At 46.5% G+C, this 14,478-nt stretch overlaps 1 protein-coding gene across 1 annotated transcript; it reads left to right on the forward strand.

The window, feature by feature from the left end:
• The first annotated feature begins 7,230 nt into the window (after positions 1-7,230).
• LOC144119872 (uncharacterized) lies at positions 7,231-12,883 on the forward strand. Its single transcript, XM_077652391.1, has 5 exons — positions 7,231-7,254; positions 9,978-10,130; positions 10,776-10,876; positions 12,496-12,715; positions 12,860-12,883. The coding sequence occupies exons 1-5, from the start codon at positions 7,231-7,233 to the stop codon at positions 12,881-12,883; spliced, it is 522 nt and encodes a 173-aa protein (XP_077508517.1).
• The last annotated feature ends 1,595 nt before the right edge of the window (positions 12,884-14,478 follow it).

Consider the following 14,478-nt stretch of genomic DNA (forward strand, 5'->3'; position numbering starts at 1 on the left):
ATTAGATGCCCTCCGATCGGCCGACTTAACGCTAAAGCCCGAGAAGTGCCACTTTGGGTACAAAGAGTTGAAGTTTCTCGGTCACCTCGTGAGTGCCGATGGCGTTAAGCCCGACCCCGAGAAAACTGCTGCCGTCGCCAACTTTCCTGTTCCTGCAACAAAGAAAAGTGTGCAACGTTTTTTGGGTCTGTGCGCATATTACCGCCGCTTCATCGCCGACTTTTCAAAGATTGCCGCACCCCTGTACCACCTCACGCGCAATGATACACAGTTCGTGTGGGCTGCCGAGCAGCAGGAGGCTTTTGCCGAGCTGCGCAGACGACTGCTAACATCCCCTGTTCTTGCGCACTTTGATGAAGAGGCTGAAACCGAAGTCCACACCGACGCGAGCAACGTCGGCCTCGGCGCCGTACTCGTCCAACACCAAGGTGGCGTGGAAAGGGTCATCGCGTATGCAAGCCGCACGCTTTCTCGCGCTGAAACAAACTATTCGACCACAGAAAAAGAATGCCTTGCGGTTATGTGGGCAACCATGAAATTTCGTCCGTACCTCTACGGCCGCCCGTTCAAAGTAGTTACCGACCACCATTCGTTGTGCTGGCTTGCAAATCTTCGCGACCCATCGGGGCGCCTAGCCCGATGGAGCCTCCGCCTCCAAGAATTCGATTACACCATTGTGCACAAATCTGGCCAGACGCACGAAGACGCTGACGCACTCTCTCGCGCGCCCGTCGGGTTAGCGGATGATAGCATAGAGGACGAGAGTGGTTTTATTGGAGTTGTCAGCGCCTTAGACCTAATGACCCGCCAGCGAGCTGACCCAGACCTGCGACCTATCATTGATTATCTGGAGGGCCGAGCTTCTGTCGTACCCCGACAATTTTCTAGAAACCTGCCGGCCTTCTGTCTCCGGAACGGCATTTTGTTTAAGAAAAACTCCAGCACTGTTGACCGAGCGCACCTCCTCGTCGTTCCGGCAGATCTCCGCGCCGATATCCTTCTTGCTTGTCACGATGAGCCGACCTCCGGCCACTTGGGCTTTGCCCGCACACTTGCACGCGTGCGCCAGGCGTATTATTGGCCCAAACTTTCTCACGCCGTCCAGCGTTACGTCAGAGGCTGCCGCGATTGCCAACGTCGTAAGGCGCCTCCTCTCAAGCCAGCGGGCTTGCTCCAACCTATTGAACCCCCTCGGACGCCTTTTGATCAAGTCGGCATCGATCTTCTGGGCCCATTCCCTGTGTCATCGGCCGGTCATAAATGGATCATAGTCGCGACCGACTATTTAACAAGGTATGCGGAAACTAAAGCGGTGCAGCGCGGTACGTCATCTGAGATCGCCCAGTTTTTTATGCAACAAATCGTGCTGCGTCATGGCGCACCGTCCCACGTAATCACTGATCGAGGTACGGCGTTTACGGCACAGCTCATGCGCGACGTGTTCGAGCTCAGTCACACGAACCATCGCAAAACTACTGCCTATCACCCACAGACGAACGGGCTCACAGAGAGACTCAACAGAACGATCGCCGACATGATCGCAATGTACATAGACTCGCAGCACAAAACCTGGGACGAGATTCTCCCGTACGTCACATACGCTTACAACACGGCCACCCAGGAGACGACCCGATTTACACCATTTCGTCTGGTCTACGGACGTGACGTTCAGACGATGCTGGATGCAATGCTTCCATGCAGCACTGATGACCACCCACTCACGCCAGACGCCGAGCAGTTCGCTCAGCGCGCCGAGGAAGCACGTCAACTTGCCCGTCTTCACATTCAGCGGCAGCAGGGCACGGATGCACGCCGCTACAACCTCCGTCATCGGCACGTCGAATACCATCCGGGAGACCAAGTTTGGGTGTGGACCCCGGTACGCCGCCCAGGCTTGTCTGAAAAACTGATGTGCCGTTACTTTGGACCGTACCGAGTTTTGCGCCGCGTCACCGAAGTGACCTACGAAGTTCTTCCTGACGGGACTGTGCAGCCTCAGCGTCGTCCACCCCGCTCTGAGGTTGTGCACGTTGTCCGCATGAAACCCTACTTCACGCGGTAATGGATAGTACGCTCAGTGTTCTGCTAGTTTTCGCGTGGGACACCTTCGCCCACCTCCCTTGTACATTTTTGTGTGCTTGTGCTGTTTTTTTTCTCTTTCCACTGCCCATACTGCAACCCCGCTTTTGTTTTTCTTTTTTTGGAGGGGGAGTAATGCCACCTGGTGTTCTCAGGTGGCGCTGAAGTGTCTTCGAAGACGTTGAAGTGTCTCGCGCTGGCTGGCTGGCTGCTTGCTGTATTCTGCTGGTTAGCGACCTGTCTCCCTGTTTTCCGTTACAATATACTGCCACTACAATCATTACTTGAATACAGGACTGTCTTGACAATACACAGATGCCTTAAAGACAATTACCCGTTACACTCATCGCTATTCTGTATCCCACCACTATGCACTCGCAACGCCACTCATAGAAATTTCCTTCTTCCGAAAACGAAAAATGTCTATGGAGAAAGAAGGATGGCCCATGTTGGTATTAAGCTGTGGAACAAGCTTCCAAGTGAACTCAAACATAGTAAAACTCTTCCTGAGTCATTGAAGAAATAGTATAAACAATGAGTGAAGCCAGCGTTTTTTCTTTTCATGTATTTTTGTGTGTTTGTATGCGTTTGTAAAGGAGGCTTGGTGCTCTGAATATTGTTGCTCTATGTACCCATTTATGTATTTCTAATTTCATGAACTTTTATATGTATGTAATTAATTTTAGTTATGCCTGCAATTTTCTTTGAAACTGAATTGCATGGATCCCAACTAGCTTTTAGTTAGGGATCCAGATGTTTTCACAGGCATGCCTTGTATGAATGCTGAGAAATAAAATTGAATCAATCAATCAATCAATCAATCAATCAATCAATTAATCAATCAATCAATCAATTATTCAATCAATCAACCGTACCTTGTGATTTCAGTTTATTCACAACCACTGGATGAAATGCACGTAATAAATGTAAGGCACTTATGACATAATTCCTTTCTGTCAGATTCTATCCTATTATTTCCATCCGCATGTCTGACTGACTGGTTCCAGTCACAGTGAGGGTACAGAGCAATAGGGAACAGGGAAAAGAAAACAATGAAATGATCTTATCACAACCCGCTCTTCGTGGATAACAAACCATCGTTTCACCATGCGCGCATGCAATAATAAGGGCATTTAAAAATCAGTGATGGGCAAAACTCTTCGCGCTTACTATGCGCCCATTTTTACATGAACAGTTCTAGTTTGGGCCAATCAGCTAAATATAGGCTCATTGCCTGACAAGAGCTGGGCTGTCAAGCTCCTGTGAGCGTTTCACTGCAATGTGGAATCCTCCCATTCCCATGCTCTTTACGTATTGCTAGCATACCTGTATATGCACCAGAAAACTCACGAAATTGCACTTAGCTACTTTTGTACCTCGTTATCGTGGAAACGTCCGTGTAACAGATCCCTTAAGGTATATTTTGCAGCAAAACTCTGTAACGTCTAAATGTGCCGAAAAACCACTTAAGCAACGAAGCAAGGAATTCTTATTGTGTAAAGAGTTTGTTTATATTACATCTCCCCCTATCCTCTCTTCCTGTTCCCTCACCTCTTTCATTTCATTTCTCCATTCTGCCTGCTATCCTTTATTTCCGCTGCCCCAGCTCAGCTGGGTGCTTCAGTATCGATGGCAGATGCCGGGGTTGGCAAAAATGTTTACCTTCGTATTATTATTATTTTAACAAAACAACTTACTACTACTACGAGGTAAGATACGCGGTTCCGCGGGCGCCAATATTCGTAGATTTATGTACGCGGCGCCTATTTTGTGAAAACCGCCATTGCGTAGCGCTTACTTTTGATCGATATTTTTCAAGTAAAATCTAATAGAAAACACCTAATAGTGCGCTTATGCCTTGTGTGTGCAGCAGTTCACATTGCCCACTTCAGCAGCGTTTTGTTTCATTCAAAAGCGCCAATTATAAAAACGCGTCATATTATATTACCTTCGCTATTGGGGCCTTTGGCAGAACTCTGAAATAAATAAATAAATAAATAAATAAATAAATAAATAAATAAATAAATAAATAAATAAATAAATAAATAAATAAATAAATAAATACATAAATAAATAAATAAATAAATAAGCCTTCTTCCAAGTATGCTAATACTTGTAAACCCTGAGCAGAGAGCTAAGAACTTTAGCGTACTTCAATCAATTCCATCTTTATAAACTACTGAACACTACCCGGTGTCAAGCTCCGGCCCTAACTCGTGCAGAAACCTTCAAGCGTGGACAAGCAAAGGTTCGTGCAAATAATACGTTACGCAGGCCACCGCCTTTTGGTATCGAATCGGCTGGTTTGGTTGGTTGTTTTTTTCTTTTTTTTTGGGGGGGGGGGGGGAAGGAAATGGCGCAGTATCTGTCTCATATATCTTTGGACACCTGAACCGCGCCGTAAGGGAAGGGATAAAGGAGGGAGTGAAAGAAGAAAGGAAGAATAGGTGCCGTAGTGGAGGGCTCCGGCATAATTTCGACCACCTGGGGATCTTTAACGTGCACTGACATCGCACAGCACACGGGCGCCTTAGCGTTTTTCCTCCATAAAAACGCAGCCGCCGCGGTCGGGTTCGAACCCGGGAACTCCGGATCAGTAGTCGAGCGCCCTAACCACTGAGCCACCGCGGCGGGGCCTCGAATCGGCTGACGAATAACTTATTTCGGAGAGGAGCAATTCATCCCTGTCTCAGAACCAGGCTCTCAACATCTTTCAGCTGTAGCATCCAATGAGAGCTGGCAAGAAAAGAAGTTTCTGCCGTGACTTATGAAGCTCAGTTAAGCCATTTGCATTGCTACGTCCAGAAGCGCTGCTATTGGTCGATCAGTAAAGTATTGTTGAGCGCTGAATTGCGCCTTGTTATCCTAAGCACATTTCCACAAATTAGATGGACTTCCTCCAAGTTTTTACTTGACGCTTGTATTGGATACCAGCCACCTGTGGTAAAATTATACTATGCAAGAACGCAATGGCTGGCGCACAGTGCTTGAACGTACGTAACCATTACCTGCAGCTCCCTCTACCACGCGCTAAGTTTTCGGCGATCTGTACCTTGCTCACCAAAACATTGTGAAATTACGAAATACAGTCTATGCATAGATTTCTCGGTCGGCATTCATCGTGCTAAGGAATTATCATCATTAGTAGAGGAGCTTCGGCATGGCTTTTCCTGCGGTTTACTTGAACGAAGCGGATGTGCACCAAATATTCATTCTTGTTGAACAGAGGCAGCGACTTGGATTTCATGCGTACTTCATGGTGAGAGGGAAAACGACGTCATGTCTGCATGTTAATCATTTCGTTACGTTTTAAAAACAGTTGAAAACAATGCTCCTGATGTAGGGAATAAAGATTTAGGCACTTAAGGACCTTTTTCATCACTTATGATGCTAACCTAGTAATCTACACGGCAGCCTACTTAAGATGCAGGCGATAAAGTTCAAGCGTAACACACACACAATACATACACGCCTAGCATTTTCAAAGGGGCCTACAAGACTCGTTACATGTAACACCGAGTTTGTGTTACACCGGGGTACAGCCCCTCCCCACCCCCCCCACCCCCACCCCCCAATATGAAGGGATATGCAGTCTGCGCATTCACCTAATGATTATCACTTAACAGTGCGTGACAAACAAGCTTCTGTCTGCTAACTAGTTTCGCATTTGACTTACAATACCTAAGGTTATTTTTCAGCTTTAGTAGAGAAATACCCGAAGCATTCGTTTTTTTTTTTTGTGTGTGCGCAAACTGGCTGTTCCCCTTCCGTTCTGGGTTGACCTGTATGTTAGACGTTGTGTAGGAGGCCGTCTCTGCTTATGAACTGGGCAGCCAGCTACTGGGATTTCGCCGCAACTTTTGTTTCTCGCATTCATGTTTTACTTACCTCTCAGCAGTTCATCTGAATACCGAAGGCGGCGCGATAGTACGCTGGAGTCTAAATTTCTGTCCAGTCAGAGCGCCAGATTTCGATAGCCTGCCTGTTTGGGAAGTTTCACAACTTTGATAATCAAGGACCTCTGGGAACCCTTGCCAGCAAAAAGGGGAAGAGAGAGTGCGGTACAGCTACGGCTGCTACATCCTTGCCCCTGTGGAAAAGAAGCCAAGCTCTAGTGATTTTTTTCAAAGCAAACACATGGCCGAACTCCAAAGCGTTGCTTTCTAGCCCAAAGTCTGCGCCAAACAAGTTTATCTGTCATCAGAAAAAGCATCAGTCATTGAAATAGGGTCAGTTTTATTTTCCCACAGTGTAAATATCATCTGACGTAATAAACTTCCATAATCAGGACAAATTTTCTGACCAAGCGTGTCCATTGTACAATTGAACACGAAAACGCTGAACAGATGGTGAGTGTTTCTAGCATCTTTCAGAAAGCACTTTTTGGATGACTGTGTTGCCAGATAAAATACCGACGTCGTAACGTGGTCTTATCAGTTTTGTTAAGGTAGGAGGTAGAAACGTAATCTTACTTATCTATCAGTTTGCACACTCGTGCATTGCACCATTGCATATCTGCAGCCATTTTGTACGCAAGTGAATGTTTACTCACATGATCATCTGCGATTAAATGCGATAGCGTTTGCGAATCGATATGATTTAGTGGTGTACGGATAGTACTTTTTAAAAACCGAATCGAATACGAATAGTGAAGGAAACACTGGATCGACTAGAATACAAATCGCATATTTTTATGGATATTTGAGACTTCTGCGAATATTCCATACTGTCCTTCCTCGCTTTCGCTGATATCTGCACGTCTCACTATTCACTACTTGTTTCAAACCGCCGCAGCTCGGGTGCTTAAGATACTAGACAACAGCCGCCGCGGCTGGCGACATCTTTTTCTTACTCTCTGCATCAAATCAAATCAAATCAAATATTTATTTCATGTATAAATACATGAAAGGGCTCCGGAAAAAGCTGCCCAAAGGCAACTTGACTGGCCCGCTAACCCAGTCGTTTTGACAGTAGCGGAGCTAACACATCGATTTAATAACCACTACTACTGCTATTTGTACAAAGCAATTAATCGTACGAAAGTGCAAGGTGCTAGCAGGGACGATATGGTGGTGTGCTACTTTTAGCTACTCATGACGACAATCAATTAGCTAGCACATCTCGGAAGATAACAGGGGCGAGATATAAGCCATGGCCCCCAAGAGGAGCATCAAGGCAAGGTTTACTAAACCTTCCTGAGGTCTGCCGCCTCACCCAGTCTTGAAGGCCATGTATGAGCACTGCGAACACTGCCGCGTGGATAGACCGCTTCGCGGCGCTGAACCCTACGTCCAGCGCGGGCCATTCGCTGCATGATGCTGTTCGGCGTCAGCGTGGGCCCCATTTTTGTGTAAATCGTCAAAAAAAAAATACCTACGGCGTCTCTCTTTAGAAATTTGTGTCATTTATTCGAAAAATATTCGAGAACAAATTCGGTTTCTTTCGAACTATTCTTAAGATTCACTATTTCGGTCGTTCCGAGGATCGAATAGGACGACACTCGATTCGCTATTCGAAAATTTCGGAATTCCGCACTCCTGATGAACAGAATAATGAATCTAATGCCTCGTTTGCAAACATTTCGCTGGGATGAATTTGGGCTCCGAGCGAGTTACATCAGTTTAAACACAGGAAACCGTAGTGCATCACATTACAACTCCCACCTCATTACTGCTTAAGAGTTTGCCTTCATAAGCGCCATGCGTTGTCTTTCAGGGTGGTACCGACGCCAATAAAGTGGATTTCAGAGCGGATTTGCCCTGACCTATGCAAGAACAGAACATTCTGTCTTCACAGTGGTCTTTCAATACCTAGGAAATAGCCGGTACGTTTTGTGAGCTATACTATTTTCACTTTTATAGAAATCTTCTACTGTTTATCTGAAATGTTTTATCCATAAAAGCACCGTCGTTTACGATTCACCCAAAAACTGGTTTAATTTTTGAGTGAAGTTTAAACCGTTTTAGTTAGCATTTTAGTGTGTGTGTGTGCGGGGGGGGGGGCACTAATTCCATCTGAAGGACGGCAGAAAATTCTTCAGTTGTCGCCTGCAGTTCATTACTCATGATTGCTTGATTTCTACCTTACGATTGTGCATAAGCTTCTGCCACCTGTGCTTAAGAGATATTGCACTCAAATGAAGTTTGCACAGAAGAGCTAATAGAGATAAAGGATCGATTTATTTTTTAATGCTTAACGGCTCCTTATGTTGACGTGGCCTATATGCAAACCAAAAACCTTCCTTGACATCATGCACCACGAGCAAGCATGTATACAGAGGAGGGGAGGGGAGGAGACAAAGCCCCCCCCCCCCCCCGGCTCCCATCCTTAGCTCGAAAATTAACTTGGGCCCCTCCCCTCCCCCCCCCCCCCCCCCAAAAAAAAATTACACCTATAAACACTTGCAGTAATGTTGAGGTTGGAAAAATTTCTGTTTCCTAGCTACAAACCTTGTACTTTATTTTTTATCTCTTAGGTTTTACTCAATATACCTGCAAGCGGATTGAGTAAAAGTTTTAAGTTGCTGAGTTGACCAGTTATTCGAATGGTTAATTGGCTTCTTGTTAAGTTATTACATGGTACATCATTTCAACTCCATATTCAAGAAATGTTAAACATGTGTACCTTCCTTCCCTTATGTAATGCCTTTGGGACCTTAAGGAGAGAATGTTTGAATTGAAATGAAATGATGAAAAGGAAACGATGTATTAGATGCACGCATGCTCGAATTTCTCTGGTGCGATGTTCTCCTTTTCATTTCTTTCCTGTCTACTCCCTCTCTTTTCAGAGGAGTTTACCCACTCAGGCTAGGAGTTCCCCCCGATGCCGATGAATCATACGCCGAAGTTGAGATTCTGAACAACACGTTCGGCTTTCAGCTCCAGACGGACGGGAACAAACAGCGCGTTCCCAAAACCGACAATTTCACCACAAGAAGCGCCAACGTATGCATACTTCAGTACAGGAAAAGCAAAAATATACTAGAGGTGAGCGCGCGAACGTAAAATGTATTTAGTTTTCCAAATGGAAAGTGATGTGTTTCGAACCGTGCGCACAATGTGATGGGGCGCATCTCAAGATACAGATAAGACGCATATGAAGTTTAAAGTCAGCATTTCCCAGTTTTCGCCTGCGACGCTTCCATCTGTCTAAAAACACGATTCAGCCTGTTCCTTTCTCTTCCCCGCCCACAGTACATCCAAAAGTTCTTTTGCGCAGACCCCTATCTTAAAAGAAGTCATTTACGCCGAGGTGATGGAGCTCTGATCGAAGGTATACAGAAGAATTCGCCATTCTTTAAAAGTTTCGACTCGTAGAAGCCGTACCTATTGCCATGCAGTGGTCAGCAGATGTACATTGACCTCGAACACGGGTCCTTCTGTGAGCTTTCTTTGAAGAAGTACTGAGTGGGTCTGCACTGAAAATTCCGCGCTTGATGGTTTAGCTTTGCAGGGACCGTAAAGCAATCTTCTTGTCGCGTACACATGCCTCAAGCTTATCGATTCTCCTCTCCACAATACTGGTCAGCGGCAGAGGCTTTGGGCTGCTGAGCTTAAGTACAGGGGCTCAGTTGCCGTCCGCGGTGGATGCATTTCTGTTGACTTTATGGGTAGATGAGATTTCAACGCACGAGAAAACATTCATATGATAGAAATTTTATTCAGAACCTTGCTCCACTGCGTGCGTCCTAGCTTAGTGCGTCGCTTAAGAGTATCAAATCCAGTAACCGGATCACGAAATGGTTACAGACGGAAACCTAAAGAGAGAGGCTCTGAGCAGCGCATCTAATGCACGTAATTGTCAGCAGTCATGTGAAAATATTCTTCGCTCTTCTTCTTGACCGCTACCGTCGTTAATAAGTTATACTTTCTTCATAAACAAGGGTCAACGTTCCGCAGGTCTACATAAACAATAAATTGCTCGCACCATCGGACACCATCAAGAAGTACTCGAAAGAGCACACCGTCTTCCGGGCACCGCCGAAGGGAAATGCGCCATTTATCTTTCGCGAGACTCACTTCAGCATGGACGACCCTGTGGCATCGATGACGGTAAGACTGCGCCGTCGCATGACGGTAAGGGAAAAAAGCTCACTTTGCACAACCAGATGGCGTTGATGAAACAGCTATATCCAGTGGCTCTGAGCTATAGAGCTGGCTCAAGCCAATACGGGGCCGAATTCCCAACATGTTTCGCACGCTCGAATGGTTTGCATTTGACAGGTGTCTTGGTTGTGGTACCTTTGGCTGTTATGAATTGTAAAATCATGCGCCTGAGTAGCATTCGGATCCTCATTTACTGGTGCTGAGTACTTTGCCCAGTGACCCTTGAGATGAGAATCTTTGCATCAGCGTGCATGGGAATTGCTCAGGGACACGGTAGCTTCGGTCAAGACATCGCACGCACTAGCACCACGCTTTACCACGCTCAAGTGCGTATTCGAGGCGCCTGAATGGCGCTGTGATACCGACGTGGAACTGAATTGAAGGACATGAACATGGGCGGGACACGTGATGTGGAGGGCACCTAATCGAGGGTTCGTTACAGTAATTGCGTGAATTGCAGGGGAGAGAGACCGCAGGTGGTCGGAAGGGGAGGGGGAGGTGTCTGTGGGGAAGATTATGTAAGGGAGGTTTGTTCAACTACTTCGAAGATTGCAATCATTCTAAAGAGACTTTTTATGGCTCCCTGCACAGGCATCTGGAATAACGCGAGCTTACCAATTTAATCACAAGAACATCATAATTCGTTCTGGAGGCTACATACTGTTCTACGGTGAATGGAATGCGCGAAGCGAGTAAGTGTGCCCGTTTTGTGTACTCCTAACTGTCCGAGTGCGCCAAGAACATGAGCAACGTTGCCCCAGATGGCCGAAATTATTAAGCAGCCCTCCACTACGGCACATCTACATCTCTCTCTCTTGTATCACTCCCCCCTTCCTCTCTTCCCTTACGGCGTCGTTCAGGTGTCGGCCAAAATTTAAGACAATTACTACGCAATTTTCTTTCCTCAAAAACCAACGTTTAGCTGCAGGCGCTTCATTGAACCTCGGTTGTAACCAAGTGTGGATGACAGCCACTTGTTGCGAGTATAAGAGAACATCCTTTCGTGTGCGGGCTGAATCCATCACCTACTCTCTCTATTTATTCTCACTGCTTGTCCCGTTTCCTCCCTCCATGCTAACATGATTGGACAAGCCGGACCTGCGTCTCGTTTCGTTCCCTGCCTGCTCTCCAGCTTTCTCTGGTGATGGAATCGTGTGGCGACTTTCGAAGGCCGACCCAGTTTGTTACACAGTCTGACGGAAGAAATCTGACCGTTGGGTGACATGAGCCAAACATTTGACATCGGTCGACTATGGACTAGGCTACATCTCGAAAACGGCGGGAGAGTCTCATGAACCTGCAGCAGCACTTCTTTGTTTGGCTGCACTCTAAACAAAAAGGAGTGAAAGGGGAGTAAGCTGTCCTCTACCTGTCCTCTTCTGATAAAAAGGGGAGTGCACTAGAGGAGAGCTCACTCCCCTTTTTACTCCCACATAGGCGTATTCGTGTTTACAGTGCGAAACACATCGTAAACTTTCCGACACGGATGTAAGCAGCGGTGAGGATAACAGGGAAATGTGAAAGGGCTGAATATCTGTATGTTCATCACTTATTTTAGTGCAGAAAATCTTGTCAAAGAAGAAAAACAACTAACAAGGAAGTTGGTATTATGCAACATGGAAAAAGAGCAGTTGTCAGCTCATTGAGGTGATGGCGGGTGATATATCACTCTCGGTGATGAGTAAGTGGACACACTCAGCGGCTCTTTTCTGCTATAAGGGCAATTGAATGAGGATGATGACGGCCATAATGACTACAGCACTGATAGCCCTTCAGGTGCTTCTCAGGCGTCATTATGCCTTCAAGCCTACAGCTCCCCTAGGAATTTAGTGGCCGTATACGACATTGCCGGGACTCGCTGCGCCTTCTTTTGCAGCCATTACTTCTCACCCATTCCAGGCTAGTACGAAACGGTGCACGCTCGCTTCGCAAATGATACGAGCATATCGCTACCGGGCACTTCTCACCCCGCAACGCACCCCCACCCCCCTCCTTAGCTTATTCGAACTCGTACAACGCGCTTTCATGCATGTGCCACCTCTTTGAATCGCAAAATATGTTCGACATAATCATTTGAGGATAGATTTCAGGCTGCCAGAACAACTTTTATCGCAGATTCACAGCGTTTGACAGACGTTGAATGTCTTGCAACGCCTTCATCGTTCTTTTTGCTTTACATTGTTATTTTATTCTTTGCACTACCATTAACGCGGCGTTATACATCCGCCATGTAGATTTGCTGTCAAGAACAAACCAAACAACGTCTATGCCCCCCTTATAACTTCGAAGACAAACTTTTCTCCTCCAACAGGATCAAGCTGCTTGAGGGCCAAACGCCCATAGCCACTGTGATTGCACCAAACCCAGCCAAGAAGATAGCAGTTGTCTTGAAGCTCTATGCCTCCGGCCTGCTCGTTCGCCGGGCCGATGACCCATCTGGAGGCAGCGCTGGCATCCTGCTCACTAGAACGGCCCTTCCTATGGAGGATGTCTCCTGCACGCAACCTGTGAAGTTTTACGAGTACAAAGCGGTGAGCCCAGTGCGAAAAATCCAGCACCAGTCCAGCGCCAGCTTTGCTTCCCTTCTGTTTCATATCTGCGTATTAGATTCTGTTGTCGTCTGTTGTAATGGGGTGGAGTGAAAGAGAGCTACCTCTACGTTTTTTCTCTCGCAGGTAACAGGCGAACGCATGTACTAGCCGTTCTCTGCGAGCCTCAAGCGGAAGCTACGAATGAGCCCTGGTTTGTGAAGTGCCCCGCGAATAAATGTCTTCCTGCAACTAGTGACAGAACTCAAGCTGGACGACTGGAGCGAACGACGTTCACCACATGGGTTAATATATTTAATATGGCAGGAATAATGAAACAGCAACCAGGGAAAAGACATTATCTACGAAAAATGCAAAAGACATAAAAATATGACTGAAATATGGTATAAATAGACGTTATTTGTTGTAAGGTACTCAATAAAGTAAATACGTTTGTAAAACAATGGACATCCCGGTATCTTCTCTCCGTGGTCTATCCGTTTTCATGAATCGCAATCAAATTCCCGATTGCAACATATCACTTTTTTTATTCATGAGTGTTGCCAAACTTTCAGTTCTGCAACGACTGTGCACAAGGTGCTAATACTAAGGAGAGAAAGACCGTAGATATTAAGCAAGTCGTTTTGATAGCGCCCATTTTAGAAACGTAGACGCGGTTGTACAAGATGTTTCACTTAAGGCTGTTAGCAGTTTTTAAAAATAGGTTTTTTACGGTAAAACAGCGTTTTGCATTCTACAGTGTTCTCACCTGTGGTGGCCACCAGAAACACCGACCGACCGCTGACAGGCGTGGCTGCATGCGCTACTCTGCTCAAGGGTCTCGTTTCGACGCCTGAAAATGCCCAATAAGATTTAAATCGCTGTTGCTGTATTTAATGCCGGTGTCACATAATAACAACCCGACGACGCATGATAAAAAAAATCCGACGGTTTAGCATGGCTAAGCGCGTAATACCGTGCAGTAGCACAAAAGTTATTGTTAACACTTAACGGGGACATGGCATGGTCGTTCTTCATATTGCTGTTTTGTGCTTCAGTAACTAATACAAGAGCTTGTGATTCAGTTTCCGAAACTTGGGTGGCCTGGACGCGCTGTATACTCCATAAAATGCGATCGAAATTGAAAACGGGGAAATTCTCCCACCGGCAGCGACCGCCATATTGAACGCTATCGGGACGTCACTGGGGCATGCACGGAGCAACGTCGTCTGCTCTCGTTGCTGCAATGTGCGCTGCGAGGTCTCATTCCCCCCTGTACCTTCGCGGGCGATCGAAGTAGCAGTCGTCCCCATCGCAGGGCTAGAGTACAATAAGGGGGAAGTGTCGATATGTGACCCGGTATTCACAGTATGTGCTGAAGGCAGCCGGAAGCAGCCGTCGCCGTCGACTGGAGACAACAAATCTGGTTGTAATGTCCAAACGTATTTTTAGCTAAAGCGATTTAAAATAAAATGTTGTTGACGTAAGTAGAAGCAGACACAATTAAGCGTTCAATATAGTAACGCAGTTATTCTTCGGTATAGGTAGGGTCCGGTCACACTACAGGCCGATACCGATACGACGGCGATCGGCGGCCGGTTGGCTGGTCGGTATGCAAACGCCGTCACTGACGCACCGGTATGTCACGCTAGACCGACGATGACGCCACCACGACTAACGACCCCGTATTGCAGTAGTGTAAAGAGCGAACTTAGAGGTAACTGACAGGGTGTGGTGGGGGACTAGTTGGTATGAGATCCCGAACA

Source organism: Amblyomma americanum, chromosome 2 (assembly GCF_052857255.1).
Source record: "Amblyomma americanum isolate KBUSLIRL-KWMA chromosome 2, ASM5285725v1, whole genome shotgun sequence".
In the NCBI taxonomy this organism is placed as follows: domain Eukaryota; kingdom Metazoa; phylum Arthropoda; class Arachnida; order Ixodida; family Ixodidae; genus Amblyomma; species Amblyomma americanum.